The 21,232-nt window shown below is 38.4% G+C and overlaps 1 protein-coding gene across 1 annotated transcript in view; it reads left to right on the forward strand.

Annotated features, from left to right (window-relative positions):
- The window catches only part of LOC134534552 (head-specific guanylate cyclase), a 53,446-nt gene that overhangs the window by 22,999 nt on the left and 9,215 nt on the right, over positions 1-21,232 (forward strand). The window contains exons 5-7 of the mRNA XM_063373033.1: positions 1,978-2,157; positions 6,277-6,415; positions 9,880-10,046. Coding sequence (XP_063229103.1) covers positions 1,978-2,157; positions 6,277-6,415; positions 9,880-10,046 — 486 coding nt within the window. The remainder of the gene's footprint in view (positions 1-1,977; positions 2,158-6,276; positions 6,416-9,879; positions 10,047-21,232) is intronic.

Consider the following 21,232-nt stretch of genomic DNA (forward strand, 5'->3'; position numbering starts at 1 on the left):
TTAACTTTCGTTTGTGTCACACACCTGCAAAATATAGCGTAGGCCCTATTTGTGTGAATTATGTAACAAAAGAAAATAATGATAATAACTCTTTGAGTGACAGGAAACCCTCACGTCAACGGTGTCAAAGGACTTCACATTTCATTTGAGTGGCTTTGTTTCTCTGATATAAAATATCGGTTCCCGCCGTATTTACGAGTGGATCAAATTTGAAATGACGTGATTCTTGATTGATGTACGTTGTAGCTTTAAACGGCTGCTAAAAAATAGTGCTAATCTCTGAAACAAAACGTGTCTGTGCTTTAATTATTTTCCGACGCATTATCCTGGGATTCCGTCGCTGATGTGTCCGATCATGGATTGTAATTACATCGAACGGAAATTGCTGTTCGCGATGAACAGTGGTTCAGTAATTCTCTGATCGAGTGCTGAAAGTTGCAACACGAGCATTTACTGTGAATGTTACATTTACTGTTAAAAAAGATGGCTTCAATTTGCAAATTTTGTTAAGCTTATTTAAAAATGATAAGTATTTGAGTGAACACGGAAAATATTTCTAATCCGTATAAATGTCAATGAAGCCACTTCTGAAAACACAGATTTATTTGATTAGTACTTAATTCCTTATTTGTCATTAAATTTAAAAAAATCATAATTTTGATATATGGTTTTAAATGGTTTTATTAGAATGTGGAAAAATTTCATTTTCCTCTCTGTACATATTGAAACACTAAGTCATGTAGCACTGTTTTTATTATTAGGTAATTAATTGTCTACGTTCTGTTAAATATAAGCCAGTTTTATCCATCAAATTAATGCAACATGAGTGTTCCAATTGTGACAAAGTTACAGTGGTCAATTCAAAACTGTTTATTTACATTTTAATAATCTTATGTTTGTCAACATTTTATTTTTGTTGGTTAAAAACTGTGAAAGAGTACGTCTGTATTGACCATGCTACTCTATGCAAGCTAAAGATGCCATTTGAAAACAATTCGCCATACCCCACTAGGTGGTATTGAGATATATTATTTTTAACATAAATATTTATTTAAATATTTTATTAAGTCCATAGAATTTGCTTTAAATTGGATGTTTATTTGTCTTTTGTTTCCATTCATTTATGTTTGTTTGAATGCACTCTTACGTTTGGCGTCTGTTGGCTTGGGCAACAGCCGGCCAATCAAACAATTTTTCTTAGTCAGAAACTTTAAAACGTTCGGAATAAAACCGTCTTCTGGAAATAGACGCCATTTACCACAGACGTGGCAAAATATATCAATGTAAATAAGCGTTATAGTTAGCAAACCATACTTTAAATTGTTGGATTTGTGTCACTTCAACTCAGTTAAGTTTATAGAACTAGATCAGCTCCACAAGGAGTTGTAAAATAGGAGTGTGAAATTGCATTGATCAATTTTGTGATTTTTCGTATCAGTGAACGAAAAGAACTTGTATTTTATATTTTCTCTACATATACGTCCAGATCAGTAGCAAGTACAGTTATACTAAGCTGTGTTTGTTTATAAAATTAAATAAGTTCTTTATTATTTTACTGTACCATTTCTTGTGTTTGAAATTGTTACTCTTAACTTGCCACATTTTGCTGCTATGAAAATAACTTTTTTCTATTTGGTAATAAATACTCATAATGCAATCAAGGCGCCCCGATAAAATTTATTGTTATTATTGTCACTAAGACATGTACCCGTGCAGAAGTATGAGTACACAATTATCTCTTGCTCAAGGACTGATGCAGATAAACAGGAGAAGAAAAATAATTTAGAAAATCTTTATAACCTGACTGGCATTATCCATTAAACTGAATCAGTGAAACAGCGATAAAATTATGGGTGCAGCAACGGGGAATAACTTTCTTAATTTGAATTTTATGTGAGCAAATGAGCTGAAAAATAAATATTCTGTAACGGGAGATACGCCCTTAACTGTGCCTTCTGCTGCGACGTGCTTGCGTAGGGGCTGGAGCTGAAGGGCCAGATGGTGCACTGCCCCGAGTCGGACTCGGTCCTCTTCGTGGGGTCTCCCTTCCTGGACGGCCTGGACGGCCTGACGAGCCGAGGGCTGTTCATCTCGGACATCCCGCTGCACGACGCCACGCGCGACGTCATCCTCGTCGGCGAGCAGGCCAGGGCGCAGGTGAGTGTCCGTCGAGTCCCTCGGAGTCCCTCTTCAGTCCCTACTGAGCCCCTCCAGTCCCTCTTCAGTCCCTATTGAGTCCCATGGAGTCCCTCTTCAGTCCCTATTGAGCCCCTCCAGTCCCTCCTCAGTCCCTACTGAGTCCCATGGAGTCCCTCTTCAGTCCCTATTGAGTCCCTTGAGGTCTCTCGTAGTTTCTCAGAGACCCTCGGGGTCCCTCTTGAGTCCCTTGGAGTCCCTCGGAGTCTCTCGAAGTCTCTCAGAATCGTTCTTGTACCTTGGAGTCTCTCAGGGTCTCTCGGAGACCCTCAGTGTCTTTCAGAGACCCTCGGGGTCCCTAGTAGACTCTCGCAGATCGGACTCTCGAAGTTTCTCAGAGTACCTCTTGAGACCCTTGGAGTCTCTCGGAGACCCTCGGGGCCCTTATTTCCAACAATGTTCTGCGTATCCTTCTGTCACTGTTGTTGTGCCAGCAACTCCACATGGTTGCCACAGTTCGTGAACAAAGCATAACCGTGATGCTTTGCAAGTGGTATTCGGAGAATGGATACTACTGGCACTAATTTCCATAACTATCTAATTTGAGACAAGTTACATAACACATGACCACCCCGCGGCGTACATTTTGTTCCAGGTCGTCATTGTACATTATTTACGTAAAACATTTAAATTTTTGGTTGGTTTAAATTTCAACAATATTAAATTAATTTGTTTCGTCTCTGAAATCTAGTGTTCTGTGATAATCAAGTAGAAGAGAATGGTTTCTGTGTATGGAAGAAATCATATTTGTTATATATGTTTTGGTAATAAAAAAAATTGTATCTACATTTTCGTCTTATTGTTGATGAAATAAATGCATGTAGTGTACCTGTATTTTTTTTTAAGTTACCAAACTTTTCAAATAACATTTACGTCTAATGACGTGTGGTCTACTGACATGCTACCCCAGAACAGGTAGCAGTCAGTAGAACGAATGTATATCTGTCCGAAATGTTTTGAGAAACGACTGTCCGTCTAATGAATTTAAGGTAAGTTGTCTTAGGCAAAACCATTTTCGGTGTAATGCCTTGCATCAACAGAACTTACTTCTTGTGACGGTCCGGGTGTGTATATATATACTTTAATAGAAACGAATTTCAATGATTATTGAATTAATTGTAACGATATAAATCATAGGAAAGGACTGAAATGTGTGGAAATATATCTAGTTGAACAAATAAATGTTAAATAACCGAAATAATCTTAAACGATACCAATGGAAGCGAAATAAGTCCAATTATACACAAATGTGTCGGAAACCTAATACATCAAACAAAATCACTCGATACAATAGAAATAAATTAATTTATACCCAAATGTACTTAGATAAATAGAATGAAGTAAAATTACATAAAAAAAGCATCAAGAGAACCCATTTATATTCGGCGCCTGAACATCTCGCTGACGGCTGCTCGCCTCCTCGTCTACCCTGCCTGCTGTGTGGAGTTCTCAGGCGCCGCGCATTGTGAAGCGAAAGGCAAACCCCGCCTGCTAGATGCTGCCTTCCTAATATTGTCCTCTGGACGCGGGAGGGGCAGCTGTCAGAACTCTAAAAAGTCTGCCTCCTTCCCTCGGGGCGTTCCTTTGGCGCTGGCACGATAGCGGAGCCAACCCCTCCCCCCTCCTTTTCCCGTCCTTCTCCAAGCAACTCCCGCTTATTTTTTTTTTTAACAACAGTTGTCGCCGAAAATGTTGGTGTCTTTCTTCCTTTCGTTAGCTGTTCTCGTTTCCCTGACGGGAGGGGGAAAAAAGAAACATCTGGAGATTGTTTGTGGAACTTTCCAGCTGTTCTCGTACTGCCGTGCAGAAACTCGACATCCTCGTTTTTTTTTACATAAATATTTTACTAAGCATTTTCTCTTCAACGGTATGGGTATGATACACTATGCACAAGATGTTACCTGCGCACAAACTACAATTTTTCCCGTTAGCAAATATCACAACAAGAAAACGCGCAGCGGTAAGACACTGGACCCGCAATTTGCAGAGGATCCTTGTCCTGCCATCCTGACTTTGGGTTCTCCGTAGTTTCCTGGAAAGAACTCTAGGACTCTTTGAAATCCACAAATTGTGTGTCATTTAGTAATGTAGTCTCTAATGACTCCCACTGTAGACGCGAAGATAAGCGTGAATGTGTGTGTATTGTTATCAGAGAATGTGGTAGCCATTTTAGGATAGTTATGGTCTTGTAAATTTTTAATGAATTAATTGTGACAAAACATTTTTAGTTTTAAGTTAAATGTATGGAGTAGAAAATATTATCCCCAATAAATGAGGTGTCATCAAAAAATTCATTTGAATTAATTTTTATAGTAACAAACTGCTACGTGTGTTTGAAGTAATAAGCCTGATAGCCTGATCCGTTGAGATGGTAAGTGACACGTTTGAACAAGTTGTGACTTGTCAGTCAGCTTCCAGAGCCGGAAGAGTGAGGTCGTGTTTACCGTGTTTGTCGCGCATCATGGATAGAGACCAGGAAATTTCGCGGATTCGTCTGCCCTCAGGGTAGAATTCAATGTCATAGGTGTGTTCAACCCATTTTTGCTTTTTCATTGGTTGATTTCTTTGCGAGAACATTTCTTTTCCTTGTTACTTGGCACAACATGATTCGCTTAATTCTCTCCTAGCTGGACATCGTTGGGTCACGGTCACAGAGGGGCGTGTCCGAATAACTGCTGTCCAATCGTGAACGCAGTACGAGAGTGAAGGTTCGCATTATAACATGCTACCAAAAAAAAGCGCGAACTTACCATATCTATAATCATGGATTTCGAGTAACGTGTTAACATAAAGTTTTGTTTGCCTACCGTAGACCATAAAATTGGGTCGTGCTAAAAGAAACACATTTCGACACCATTCCCGTCACTGAGAGGGCCTCCACGGAGCAGCTGAATGCCCTTCCCAAAAACCTTCCAGAAATGCTTCCAATCATGGAATAAACACTGGGATAAGTGTGCATCGCTAGCTAATGAGTGTATTTGAAGGAGATTATTTCAAATTTATGTAAGCTTAGGTGTAACTTTGATCATAATAACATTACTCACCGTATTTTTTTGGTCACACCTCGTACATCGTCTAATGGCCTCTAAAGATACGTGAATTATTCTATAATTCAATTTTTGAATGCCTGAACATCTTATATGTTGAAAATGTTTTTTTTTTCTTTACTAGATTGTAATAACAAGATTAGCATTAATTTCGCCTCATAACATAGGTCTTAAGAGAGATACATATAAATCTAATTACATCAGCTTGGTATATACAATTGTACAAACATAATGATATCGTATTATTTAATTTTTCAATTTTGTATTCGTTAAAGCATTTTATATGATTAAGTGGTCTGCCTGAAGCTAATGGTGACTGGCGGTAACAAATAGTTCACCATGTAAAGTCATTTGAGTTTATTATTGAATTCATTTTCGGGAATTATTACATAATTTTATAATACCGAAAATACACCGACGGTGTGGTTGTGATTGCAGGACGGACTGCGTATGAGGTGTGGTTGTGGTTGCAGTACGAACTGCGTATGAGGTGTGATTGTGGTTGCAGGACGGACTGCGTATGAGATGTGGTTGTGGTTGCACGACGGACTCCGCATGCGGTGTGGTTGTGGTTGCAGGACGGACTGCGCCGGCTGTGTGGTTGTGGTTTCAGGACGGACTGCGCATGCGTTGTGGTTGTGGTTTCAGTACGAACTGCTTATGAGGTGTGGTTGTGATTGCAGGACGGACTCCGCATGCGGTGTGGTTGTGGTTGCAGGACGGACTGCGCCGGCTGTGTGGTTGTGGTTTTAGGACGGACTGCGCATGCGGTGTGGTTGTGGTTTCAGTACGAACTGCTTATGAGGTGTGGTTGTGGTTGCAGTACGGACTCCGCATGCGGTGTGGTTGAGGTTGCAGGACGGACTGCGCCGGCTGTGTGGTTGTGGTTTCAGGACGGAATGCGCATGCGGCGTGGTTGTGGTTGCAGGATGGAATGCGCCGGCAGTGGAGTTGTGGTTGAAGGACGGAATGCGCATGCGGTGTGGTTGTGGTTGCAGTACGGACTCCGCATGCGGTGTGGTTGTGGTTGCAGGACGGACTGCGCCGGCGCATGGACAAGCTGAAGAGCAGCATCGAGGAGGCGAGCCAGGCCGTGGACAAGGAGCGGGAGAAGAACGTGAGCCTGCTGCACCTCATCTTCCCGCCCGACATCGCCAAGAGGCTGTGGCTGGGTGAGTCCACACGCCCGCCCGACCCCCCGCCAAGCCCTCCAGCGTGCACGTGGTGTGGCTCGGCTTATTCCGCTGGTCGCCAGACACCCGGGGATGTTGTGGATTCACAGGGACTGGAACAATCCGCGGATTCATTTACCTTTGGGATAGACTCCACAGGGCTCAACATGCGCGAGGAAATACGACATGTTTATGGGCAGCTGACTGGAGATATGTCTCGACTGGGTCACTGTGAATCGATACTTTTTTTTTTTTTTTGGGAGTTTCCCATTGGCCCAGAGTTCTCCAAGTGAACTATGAGCCGATAGAAGAAGCAATCCATAGGCTATCTGTTAATTAAACTGTGCATTTTTCCGGTTACTGCTGATTCATTTGGTCGCATGGTAGACTGCATACTAGTGTCAGAGCCATAGCGTTGTTTTTGTGAAGGAGAGCGTCCAGTATTTTATCATGAGTAAGTTTTTATTTTAATTGAAATTTAAAAGAATATTGATTGTCACCCTAAAATCTAAGGGAATAGTAGACTTTTTGAACTCCAATATTTTAACATAGAAATTTAAGTAATGATTTTGCTTTAGAAATAAAAACTTAACATTTCATATTTCGGTTTTTATTTAATTTTTTGATTTATTTAAAACAAATAAAAATACACATATATATAAAAGTTATTAAATGAGTGAAACACACATGTCAAGTTTTTATGAACGACATAGATAAGAAATTGGGCCACAGATTACCTGGATGGCTCTTGAGCCAGTGAAGACCCTTTATATAATTTTTAAAAAAGTATCGAATCACAAGCAACCCAGCTGGCAGGTCTCACGAGTCAGTAGCGAATGAGCAGGTGGTGTTTGCCCTGGTAAGTAGGAATTGTGGAGTATTGCCCAAAGGTTGTTGAAATATCGAATTTTTTCAGTCCCAATCACGTGTAGTTTGACATCTCCTCCCCTCACAACCCAAAGAAAAAGAAAAAACAAGAAACAAGTAATGAAACACCAAAATTTGTTTATCCAACCATATATGCACGAGGTAAAACGTCGTAGCAGCCAATGAAAAATATACAGTGACTTGTTAATGTACACGTGAGTGGAGTCTAGCGTGACGCCAAAAAAAAAAACGCGAATTTCGCATGTCTGTCATGAACTACCAGCTAGCATTATCAAAAGATGGAGGGTTGAAGTAAAAAATAATCCACCAGTAAAAAAAAGCGGTTACGGGTAGAGTATGCAAAATACTGTGAATCAGCGTGATTTCCACTTTTCTGGCCATTACAATTTTTTTTCTTGAAGCGGTGTTTCGGAAATGTGACCACAGAAGCTGAGTCGTAGGCATTATTATCCTGCCGTGTGAGTTCAGAAAGTAAACGTCTGTAGAATGTCGTGTTACGAGCGCCGCCCCACCGACCACCACAGTAGAGACGGGGCCACAGTGCTTCACGAACATCTTGTTCACGGGAAACACTTGTTGAAGATAACGGCTCGGGCGAGCGACTGCGGCGCGGACAGAGAAGACTAGGCGAGCTGAACATGCGGTGGTGCGCCTTTGCTAGGAGCATGCATTTTTCGTGGAAGAGGTTTCTCGAGACCGGGTGAGAGTTAAAACACTGAAAAGTGGAATTAGCTGGAAAATAAATGACGGCCACTGTTAAATCCCTGATATTTAGTCTCCAAAAATAACTGTAGTAATACAATTGAGCCACAGTCAGCGGTTCGAAAATTTCGTTATTTTACTAAACTTATTTGGAACTAATGTTACTATTTAAGATATAACTTGTATGGCTATTGCGATGGATTAATAGAACCTGTGAATATAGCTTTGTTCTTTGTTTTCTGATGCTACAGATTACTACACACACACACTTGTATAAAATGTTAATGGTTATTTTCAATTCATTGGATGCAATTACATTTTTCGGTAATGAACTCTGTATTTTATTACAGGTTTCTTGTTTTTTATAGGGGCGCTTCTCCAACCACCCATAACCTAACAAAAAAAAGTTTCAGAAGTATAATGGTGTACATTCAAGCATGTCTATGTATAGTTGCTCAAATTATGTAGGTTTGTATGAAGGAAATGCAGTATTAGGCACAGAAATTTTTTCGTTTGATGATTTCAGAAATGTTCGAACGTGTCCGAATAGACTAAAGACATTGGAGTTTTCAATGTAAAAATGTTATTTTACCCAAAATCTATGTGGCACCATATTCTTCACCGATGTTAATGTAATTTTACACTTAATGTGTTGGTGTAACTATAAGTTCGGTGTATTTATAAAAAAACATGGCACTCATTAATTTAACACAAGTAAGTGTAATTTCATCATATATACAAATTTGTAATTTAACACGTTAATTAATGTAATAATATGAGTACCTACGGTCGTGTATTTTTATAGAAACCTTTAGTACTAACCTATTATATTTTTTAGAACCATTTTGTCTAAAATCACACCAACTATCCCAGTTTATCAAAATTGCTCGACAAAAATTCCAAATTACGTTGTACGTGTTATTTACGAAATTTCTGATGTGTAACATCTTAGCTCTCGGTATACGGCATTTAGTGGAAGTACGTTCGTGAATGCGACGGAAGTCGAGGTACGTAAATGTGTAACAACCACGGTACTGCCATCTGTAGCGGATGGCGCGAACCAATGTTCACTAAAGACAAAAGGTAAACGTTAAAGTATCAACTGTTTTATGAATTTTAAACAAGATGGGCAGTATTTTAATTAAATTCCTTGTCGAAAATCAGGTTCAATGCCGGGGGTTCGGATATTTTTTCAAGTCTTTTTATTTTGCTTTTATCGGAGACGTTTCATTACATGTATAGATTCAAAGTTCGGTCTGCTCCAGCAGCGAATTCTAGCGGCGGGTGTGGAAACTAGTTGTGATTCGCGTGCAGAAGTGTAGTTTGGAAAACTATACATTTATCACGCTCAGCATTATTTTAAGTAATTCAACGTTAAATTTCGTGTCAGATTTTCGTATTATAAGCGTGAATTTGCTCGTTACCGAGGTTAGATCTTCCACATCACTTGAAAGAAACATATATACACACACACATATGGGTAGAGCCACGGAATTTTCGCGGATTCTTTGGTCGCAAGCTAGAATGCAAACCTCCACACTGTCGCACTGTGTTCCTGATTGGACCGCAGTTATCTGGACACACCTCTCTACGACCGTGAGCCAACGATGTCCAGCTAGGAGAGAAGTAAGCGAATCAGGTAGTGCCAAATAACAAGGATAAAAATGTTCTCGCTAAGAAATCAACCAATGGGAAAGTAAATATGGGTCGAGCACACCTATAACATTGAATTATATCCGGAGGCCAGAGGAATCCGCGAAATTTTCGGGACTCTACATATGGGGCTGTGGAGGGTTGAGGAGGGTTGAAGGAGTGAACAGGGGAACGAACACACGGACGGACCGAACTGGGCCGTGTGTGCGTGTGGTCCGCAGGGGAGACGATCGAGGCGAAGGCGCACGACGACGTGACCATGCTGTTCAGCGACATCGTGGGCTTCACGTCCATCTGCTCGACGGCCACGCCCATGATGGTCATCAACATGCTGGAGAGCCTCTACAACCGCTTCGACGTCTTCTGCGGCCAGCTCGACGTATACAAGGTCGGCGTCCCCCCTCCCCCTTCTACACCCATCCCCCTTGCCGGGCGGCCTGCAGTACACGGGAAGCCTGAGATGTACCTCGAGTTCTGTCCCTGCCCAAACACGCCCGAATATTCACCTTCGGCCAACCTCGGGTTTATGTTTCTCTGTTTATTTTAATGTAGCTATAGGACTAACTTAACTAACCGTCCATAGTGTTTTAAAGTGTTTTAATGTAGCTAACTTAACCGACCAATTTTAATATTTGAATTCATTTTTCCTGCGCAAAAATAAAACAAATCCCGAGGTTGGCCGAAGGTGAATATATTCCTGGCGTGTTCGGGCAGGGACAGAACTTTATGTACATCTTAGGCTTCTCTGCAGTACACGGCCTGCACACCACCGCCACCCGAACTCTTCCCGAAGTTCACCGAAGTGAAAAATTCAGCTTATGTTATGTAAGTGTGATAAATATGTAGGTAGACACCGGAAAAATTCGCATTTTAAATTACCTCTAGGATAGACTCCGCGATCCTATAAGTACTTGGGCAAATAACACCTGCTCATTGGCTCATGATACAAGTTAACCATGGTACTTGAAATTCGATACTTATTTTGTTGAAGATTTTTCTTTGATTCAGTGTCTTTCGGGTTAATTTTGGTCCAAACACTAAAGTGGCATGTATGTGAACGAGTTTGGATTTCAGCCTATCGCGAAATGAATCCGCGAAATATTCCGGTTTCCAGTAATAAATAATAGTTCTTTATTTTTTTTCCGGGAGGGTAAGGTAAAGTTACAATATAATAAGGTTGGTTAGTTTAGCGTTATTTAAATTAATTTATGACCTTATAATATATGAATAATTGAAACATGGTGTTTTTTTTTTCACGAGCGATCGATAAAACTTTGAAGAACTTCAGAACTGTTCGGGCGTGGCTCTCATTCCTGTCAATTGTAGTCTTCTCATTTTTGTCAGTTCAGGCCGCATAGAGACGATAAGTTAGGAAGTATGTGTGTGTGTGTGTGTGCAATCATTGCTATGTAATAACTGAAGTCAAAATGATTCGATCCCCATTCAGATGGCAAAAAAAACAACTTATAATTAAGTTAATTGCTAATTACTTGCTGACGTGTTCTTAGAATCTTTGTTTCGCAAAATTCTCTTCATAATTACATTTTATTTGCGATTCAAGCTTTTAAACATACTTTAAGCTTTGAACTTTACACAGCTTCGATTTGTTTGATAACCAGTTTCTACCCGAAGTGACTTCACATTTTTGAACCTCCATTGTAAAGACCGCCCCCCGCCCCCCCATTTTCTTTTTGTTTACAAGGGACATCGCTACTAATATTATAAATACGAAAGTATGTGTGTCTGTTTGTCCTTATTTCATGCAGCAACGGAGCAACTGATCGACATGCCATTTTTTGCATGTAGAATGTTTATGGGCCGGAGAGTGACATAGACTGCATGTAATTATGATATTCCATCCCTAATGAAGTGAAAAATAGATTAATTTAGTATTATAATAGAAAATCATAGGAGGTAGTTCTTGGACACACAAACAGTGAGTTTGTGTCATTTATCTGTATTTCCGCCACACGGTCATATAGTAAGGTCTGGCAACTTCCTATTCTTATCCTTGGCGAAACACATCCGCTTAGTGAAGCTGGAGGCTGCTAGTGAAATAAAGGCGCAAATAACAGTTTAGTTTAGATCTTCGTCAATATATGGCGTTTCCTTGAATTTGTAACGCGCTATCGTTCGGTGCGTCCGTCAAGTCTTTCCTAGGGGGTTACCTACCTTCCCGCAATGTGAAGCTGATGATTGGCGTCCCGGCTTTACTGATGCGTACCTTGATGCACCCAGATTGTACAACCAATGCGACTTTAAAATCAAAATTCCCCGTTTCTCAAGAATGTCCTACAATTTATTTACAATTTCACATATTTTCATGATAAACATGAATTAATAATGCGTTGGATCCGTGTTGCGTTATTGCGTCTTTGTACTCCTTGCGTAGTTTACAAAATCGGCATAAGACACGTGTGCATTGAGTTTTAAAGTTTATGTCACGCAGGATTTGTTGGAATTGAACCTGTGACTTTCACCACATAGGAGTGGCAATATAATGTTGGCAATCACTCGCCACAGGGGACAATATTAATTTATGAATGCGTTTGGTGAAGTGCTAACAGTTTTAGAGCTGGGCGGAACTGTTTTTTCGTAATTATCAGTTTCATGTTTAGACGGATTAGATAGAGCTTAATGCATCGACGAAATCAGGGTCAGCAGATACCAATGAGTGCTGATGAGATGAGAATGTGGTAAATAATTTATTTTTTAAAATGAAAACTTATCAATATTAATTCAATATTCTATAACTTTATGTCATAGAAGTGTAAAATAGTTTTTTTTTTTTTAATCTTTGGCGTTAGACAAAAAAAGATGACGAGTTTTTCAATACTACCAGTGATGTGTAAAATCTAAACACGGTAATTCAAGTTTTGTCATGTTGCAAACACTCTTAGAAGTAATACGAATTTCGGACAAGAAATTTAACGTTTAATTCTTTAAAAGGGTACACATCGTTTGCCCTACAGGCATTTGCCCTAAACGTAGGGCAAATGCCTGTAGGGCAAACGACTTTAGGGCAAATGCCGTTTAGTGCAAACGACTGTAGGGCAAACGCCGGCAAGCACTTATGTTTTGGATTAATGAAACCACGCCAACTTTTAGGGCAGACGCGTGTAGGGCAAATGCCTGTAGGGCAAACGACTGTCGAAAAACTTATTTTAGGGCAAATGCCTGTAGGGCAAACGCCTGTAGGGCAAATGCCTTTAGGGCAAACGCCTGTAGGGCAAATGACTTTAGGGTAAACGAAGTTTAGGTTATTTTGGGAAATGTAGGTTTTTTCAATTATGTATCGATTCAAACAGTGTTCTTGTAGTTTATATTTCATCCGCAGGGGGCAGTACCTAAATACATGTTTTCCCTCTAAATGCAAAGTTTACAAAACCGTCGCTAGATGGCACTTATGTAAGCTTATATCGAGGTTTGGTGGGAATTCATGTGGTATGAACTTCCTAGATTTACCAACAGATGGTTCCCTGCGCTAAGTTCAATGTTATCGAATATTTTTTCCTGTAAAATATTTCGGAACATTAGGTGATGTAAGGTCTTCGACCAAAAAAAATCATATAATAAAAAAACATTATTGACGATTTAACAAAAATATCGCTAGGAAAAGGTTCAACTTTTTTTCCGGGGCTTTTCTTATTTCAATTTCAGCTGTCAGACGCGCATTACGCTATGATTACTTAAAATATTACGAGCATATAGGTAAATAATGCGAATACTAGCTGTTAAACATTTTCTTAATTAGCATAATAGTACTAATGCGGTTAAACTCCTACATATTGTTCATACTATTTTATTCTGGAATGTATACACAACATACAGCTGAAGTACACAATGAAGAAGTACCTATTCCAGTTCGTTTTGTTCTGGGTTTTCCATAATTTGCATTTAGTTTGTAATGTTTGTGTTAGATCATTTTGACGTTCAGTTATAAGAGTTGGTCGATAATAGTCATTGGTTGGCATGATTCTTAAAATAAGCTATATCCGTAATATAATATATATTTAAATATATCCATAATATTTCCCATATTTCCATAGTGGATTCCACTTGTATTCCCAAAATAAAATAAAGAAGATACGTAATGGTATTTCTCAATAATAATAATGTGACTTTAGCCCACCGCACACAGAACGACTTTCCTTGCGGGATTGTATGCATATTTTTTGTTCCACAATATTCCTTCCTTCTTCCAAAGTGATTTGCAGTGACGCAATGTAATGTTCACACTTACTTAATAGTTCATTTTCAGGAAGATCACACCCTTGTACATCATTAACTTGCCCTGATGAGGATCCATAGTCAACATTTGGTTTAGTCGATTGGAGTTCACGCCGTTTTAGTTTCAACCGACTATCTTCTTGGTAAGCCAGTTTACGCCGAGTTGTGCCGTGTCGAATCTTTTTACGAATGACTTTCTTGTTTATTGAACCAGGGCTCCTACCTGACATTTTTTTGAAAGGACTCTTCTCACAAGCTAAATCTTTTTTGAATCTTGTCCTGCCATGTAACATTTACACTGAAAAGAGCCTCGCTGTGTCTGTGTGTAGGTAATTTATTATTTTGCGTCCATTAAATTTGGCAACGAGGCTCGTATAGAATTCTGCCGAATTACTGATTTTGTTTTCTTTGAGATATCTGTCACAAAAAAAGTCTTATTAAAAAAATTAAAAACCTTTCGTTTGAACAAGATTGTTTTAGATGTGAAGCGTCTGTGTGCATAATAGTGTGAAATCATATATCCTATAATTATAAATGAAAAATCCCCGATGGCAGCCAGTCGGAAAGGTAGATTTCGCCGTGCGGCCTAGCAATATAAAAATAAACTTTCTGAAAAATTCCATAAGTTTCAATAACTATGTAAAATCTTATGAATATTTCTAGAATATCCAATGTAACAATAAATTGCAAATTAATTGTTGGCTCAACAATATGTATGGGATATAAATCCAATCCAACAATACATAGACATCCATATTTACCTCAATTAGAAATTCTGAAATTCATAGGACCTAGATCGGAGAAAATATCGTGAAATTTTCTGTAAGTCACTCTGCGAAATCTACCTTAAAACGATCTCAGGAGAAAAAAAATTAAAGTCGCGTACAAACTTAATTTATGGAGATGAACTGCGCGTGCACAACCAATACTATTTTTGATACATGATTGTTATGCTAACAGTTTTTGTTATGGTTTGCTGTCCTGTAAGCCCGCCCCACACGACGCCCAATTTCTGCTTTATATTCTATTATACCCATGGGTATAAAAGTGGGTATATAAATTTCATTAGCAGAAGTGAAGAAAGAATTCATTACTCCATACACACGATACCCAGAGTTCTAACAGAGAAAACAGCCAACATATTTGCCGACCAAGGCTAGCAAGTCGGGTTGGATAAACCTATTGCGTACATTTAACCAAATACTGTATGTATATATTATATATATATCGTGCCTACTGTTAAAGTCGTAAGACTGTGGGCATGTAACAAATATGTAATTAACTAAAATTGCAACGGTTTATATTGAACATTATGTAATTCGGTGAATTATTTTTTAAAATATTTATTTTGCTTCACTTACAAAACATATAGAGAAGTTGATTCAGTGTTTAAAAACAAGATCATAGCAATTTTGAAACTAATTTTTTTTGAAACTATATTAACTATAATTGCACTTTTTTGCTGATTCATTAGCATCTGAAACAGAGTTATATTTAATGATATTTATTTGTGTATTATACTTTTACGTAATTCATTATTGTACATTCCACGACATATCAAAATAGTTCCTAGTTTACTCTCATACCTATGACATTTATTCAAATATTGTGGCAATATGGATGATATTATTAAATGCATTTTGAAAAGTTGTACATTTCATTGGCTGTCTCACATAAAATCAGCCTTTTATTATAGTTCACTTGTTCCCATAAAACTTATTAGGGGTTAAGCTATAGATGGGCTGGGCGAATTAGCAAAATATGCACACTCTCGATGAAAGTATTTTCACCGCATTCTACAAACATATTAATAAATCGACAGATTCAGTTGGACACATGGTATATAAAAATTGAAAATAGGCATGAAGGTATCGGAGGCTATTTTAACAGTAACTTTTAAACACTGAAATTGTTTTTATAAATGCATATGTATAATCTTCTGCCTTAAATTATTTTAGGGTCATCGTTTTTAACACGACTTTAAGTGAAAATTCCAGCAGGCAAGGATAATAAAATTTTGTAAACTCCTTTTGTTAACGCTTGTTTTTATATATAGCAGCAATATTAAATTAAGTTAATTCGTTCGCTAGTTAAACCCCCCCCCCCCCATCTTGGAAAATATTACCTACATCATCAACCTCTCTGTTAAAAAATGATTTAAAAAATACAATCCAGTCACTGAGATTGGCGCACCATCTGTTGTAAGGTTCAATTACCAGCTGCATTCTTAGACTTCAACGTTGGGAAATCAAACCGTATGTGCTGCCATCTAATTTGTGAATTTTGTACTTTGTACTCATTTGGAGAATGGTTCCAACATTTGTTAACAGGGGCAACACACGTAAGGACATCTATCTTCGAAAAGATTCGTAGGGCAAACACCTGTAGGACAAACGACTTTAGGACAAACGCCTGTAGGGCAAACGCTTTTAGGGCAAACGCCTGTTTGGAATGAGGAATGCGAGAATATGCTTCGAAAATGCGTTTAGGGCAAACGCCTGTAGGGCAAACGACGCACTTCCTTTAAAATAATGCTGAGCGTGACAGATGTACGCAAAATGTGTTTTCAACTTTATTTCAGGATGCAAGTAACAACAATTTTCCACACCCGTTGCTAGAATTCGCTGTAGAGCAGCTATGTACGTCGACTATAGAATCATTCGATTCGCAGACCGAAATTTTAAACTATATAATGAAACGTCTCCGATTAAAGCGAAAAAGACTTGAAAAAATACCAAACTTCAGCTTTGGACCAAATACTCGACAAGGAATTTTATTAAAGTACTGCCCATCTTATTGAAATTAATTAAACAGTTAATACTATAAAGTGTACCTTTGTAAGTATTTGTGAACTTTGGTTAGCGCCATCCGCCACAAATGGCAGTACCGTGGTTGTTACAAGTTTCCGTTCTTTGATTCCTTGACTTCCGTTGCATTAACGGAATTTCTCCCACCAAATGCCGTAACGGAGAGCTAAGCTGTTGTACATCATAAAAATAAAATAAAAATATCGAGTTCTTCCGTATGATTGCGTGGCTCCAGTAATTCAATCTCGGCTCACTCGGGCTTGTCTTTACGTCCTAGACTTGGATAGGACGTCTCGTTCTCCACTTCCCAGACTGAATAAATGATGCGTGAACGTCGTTTATTCTTGTCCTTATCGCATTTCTGACCTTTCCTCTATCCTTTTCTGGTTTATCGCATCGTGTTATTGTTATTTGACGTCTTGGTCACTCCGTTTCATGTAGCCTAGTTCGCACGAAGTTATGTTTATCACCAAAAAATTCTTCGAAGATAAAAAACGACACACTTAAAGAAAATAAACAGATAAAATAGTTTAAAATTACATTTCACTCTACTTCGATAGTCGTTTCAGTATAAGGAGCTTCGTGATTTTTATAATGATTCTTTTTCAATATCCAGCAAAGATAGGCTATAACCGAGATATGTATGGTTACTTAAAATCTTTGAAAGAAAATGTAGATACTTCAAGCAATTTATTTTATACTTAAATTATACGAATAGTTTACATCACAAAATCAAAAATTAGAATAATAACTAAAACCCACAGATTAAAACAAATATATATTGGCTAAAGCGAATAAAAAAAGTACATTATTTATGATTAGTTTATTAGCACATTCTGGTTGTTATAGTTAAATTTTGTCATTCAAGCTAAGATGGTTTGCAAAATTTGTGTTAAAGAAATTTAGGACCATTAATTAACAATTTCTTGATTCGCAACACTCAGTGAGATGAAAGAATAGTTGAATTCAAATTCATCGTAACAATTCCAACGGCTCGCACAAAGGAAAAATATATTTGTATACTGTAATAAAATTTCTTAGACCAAATCGTGTATTTGAAATGTATTCTCTTTCTGCCTGTAAAGTCTCCTGTATCAAGAGGCAGGATTAAGTATGTAAAGTAATTTAAAAACTAAGTTAAGACACCTAAGTGTCCAAATACTCTTAATTTTTTAGGTATACCTTATTCGTATTAAAATGCCTAGTCAATGAAAAAACATACTCGCTTAGATACAAATAAGACTATATGACAAAAACTAATTGTTTAAATTAATTTTATAGAAATATTTAAAAACAGAGAATAGTTCCAAAATTTTTTTTTGAGAAATAAAAACAGAAATTTGAAAACAACAACATACGTCATATGTTACCGTAGAACTAATTCATAACGTAGGAAAGTTCAACATTTTTAAACGAGGAATTACCAAACGTTTTATGTATGTATGAAAAATTTGCAAATTCATAATACCTATTTATAATGACGATTTATTTCCCCAAAGTCCAATTAATTAAAAGAGAAGTATTTAGTCTGCATTGCATTATCTTCTTATTTATTTTAACTGCACATATTTCCCGACACTTGAACTTGTTTTTAATACTCACGTTAAGCAAATTGCGTGCCAATAAGTTAAGAAGAAAGGATTCAATTAAATATTCAAACAATTAAAGGTTTACCATAAAAAGGTTTTTAATAATTATTTTGTAACGTTCTTTCCAGGAATTAAAAAAAATTAGTAAAAAATACTTGTAGTAGGTCTAGTAATTGTAATGAATACATATTTTTGTAATAACCATACGGTTCGGTAAACGCTTGTTTTTAGCGAATATGTAATTCTTTTAAGTTCCATATTAATAAGAAACAGATGAATCAAACATAGTTGTATAAATAATGTCTGCTTAGAAAAAAGAAAACTATTTAAAACATCATAACTGTTTACGCACTGCATAAGAAAAAAATCTGGTCAGTATTCTTGTTTTCGAAGTGAATAGTTTTAAATTACTTTTTTTTTCTCCGAGCACAAGTTAATTAAAAATGTCCAACACCCACACTCTCAAAAGAAAAAATCTATAGGTCTAATTATGTAATTTCACATAACTCTGTTCAGCGAGTGCCCAGTTAGGTAGATAAGCGAAACAAACTCACAGATAAAATTTCAGGAAGGTAAAGTACACTTTTTTTTTCTAACGAAAAAGTGTGGAATGATACAAATTTAGAAGAGGAGGCGGTTGTATATAAACACGTCAGCAGAGCGACTTTATTCTGTTTGCCTCCAGTTTTTTTTTCTTTTCTAAAGTGCCCTTCCAACTAAGGGGAGGCAAGCCACGCGCCGTAAAAATATGCCTTCTGGAGCGAATGGAGACGTGAAAGCGGAGGTAATGCGTCGCTCGGTAATAAATGTGGGCCTCTCGTCCCGGCGGAAAAACCGTCTAACTCGAGCTCTTAGACCGTGTCCGTAGACAGGTGCGTACTTACCTACCTCGCATACTTGTCCTTCTGGTGTACTGGAGCAATTCGGACGCGTACAATGTTTGGGCTCTACAAATCGTACTAACCAGACAAAAAATGGTTGTCTGTAAAGTTGGTTTACAGACGATAGTTTAACGTGACAACGTCATAACAAAACATTGATGAAATGACTAGATGTAGGCTTTTGGACATACGCCATTGCTTAGCACATGTATGTCTGCAGAAGAAAACTACAAAAAAATCACAAATGACAAAAAACACAAATTAATAATAATGTGTATTAGGAAACGGCCTTAGACTTGTGATGGAGATAAGACTGTGCGTGGTAAAACACTTGTGGGCGCTAACGCTGAACGGCCCACGTGTCACTAGAACTGTTAGCAGGCTAACACAGCTGGCTTATGTTTAAGGTAATAAACACGGCACTTTCGTTTTTCGACTTTTGGGTTTCGTAACTATCACAGTAATATATGTACCGCGTCAAATCACCTACATGATAAATTGTTGGGGGTGGGGGGGGGGAGGGGGTATTTTTTGTCACAAAAAATTAAAAAAAAAAAATAGTGGGAAATAGGAATTTTATCCCTAATAATTTCAATAAAATATTTTTGCGACAGTGACCAGTTTTGCGAAATTTGTAGAATTTTATTCTAACAAACATTATCGTGACACTTAGTGTTTGATTTTAAATATTTTATCTATTATTTTCAGTAAACCAATTAATTGTTCCGCTTCAAATTCATAGGCGTATACCAGACTTGTGAAGCATTTTAGTCCATAAGTCGTATGTGTTGGTGTATGCGTAATATGCAAGGTGTTCATGACTTGCGGAGCATAAATTTAGTGGATGATAGGGAATGCTTCTAAAAAAAGAAGCCATTTTTGTTGGTGAACATATGTCTGGAAACGCAGCCCCACCAAGTTACAGACGCAACAATAGTGCGTAAATTTGAATTTCCCGCGCAAGGCGTGAGAGGACGCGCGACCGCAGCGCCGTGGCGGTCAAGCGGGAAGCAGGCGACGAGCGGCCACGGCCTTTATTAGGCCCGTTCTGCAATGGCACGGATACAGAGACGGATCACGTAAATGGAGACGGATCACCCGGAACATATCACTATCGCGTCTGCTGCTTCCACGATGCGCGGAAACGTGACAAATGGCAACCTATGAGATTGCATTTCAAGGTACGAAATATTAACTTAATTTCCAAAAATTGTTACGCTTCGAGAACATAGCACGGGCAGAATTTGCATACATAATAAAAATAAACCACATAATAACGATATAACAATATATATTCTTGTACTTGAAACACTTTTTAACGTATTCAGAACATACACAAACATTGCTACCACCGCAGCCAAATACTCGGTTTCTATTGGACGTAAATGGGAGAGCTCAGCATAGCCGAGCTAATCCGTACGGGTCCTTCTCCGTCTGCGTGCTACTGAAGAACCGGCCTTAGAGTTAGCCATAAGCACCAGCAACCAGCTGTCTGGTGTACAGGACAGTATGTGGTTGGTCTCGATGTACGGTTACACGTTCGGCTTTTAGCGCAGTGTTGACTGTTAGTGGGTACGATGTTGCAAATGCGCAAATTACGAACAACAAAAAAACACGACAAACTTTACGTCCATAGAGATTGCAGATATGCACACGGTGTACGAGAAAACGAGAGGAATTGCAGCAGAAGCAGTATGCATTTACAAATGACTCTTTCACAACAGGAATGTACCGAATAGGAAGACCTTATCACGTATTAACCAGCGACTGCCTGGAAATAGGAGATTTTAACCTCGAAGGTGATGTAGGTACACCAAAAAGCTGGTAGATAGTGCGTATGGCTAAACATCATAACCCTTCGTGCTTGATGCCGGCTTCCAGGGGAGAGTTTGAATATCACTACGCTGCTATCGCTCGTCCTATTAGCCAGTGGAGTGGCGCCTTTTGTGCGGGAAATTTAAATCTACGCGCTGCTGTTTATAAGGTTGCGATCCCGGACATATGTTCCTTAACAAACGTTGCTAGGTTTGGTATTCCCTACTTTCAATTAAAAAGTAAGCCAGGCAA

Source organism: Bacillus rossius, chromosome 7 (genome assembly GCF_032445375.1).
Source record: "Bacillus rossius redtenbacheri isolate Brsri chromosome 7, Brsri_v3, whole genome shotgun sequence".
NCBI lineage: Eukaryota > Metazoa > Arthropoda > Insecta > Phasmatodea > Bacillidae > Bacillus > Bacillus rossius.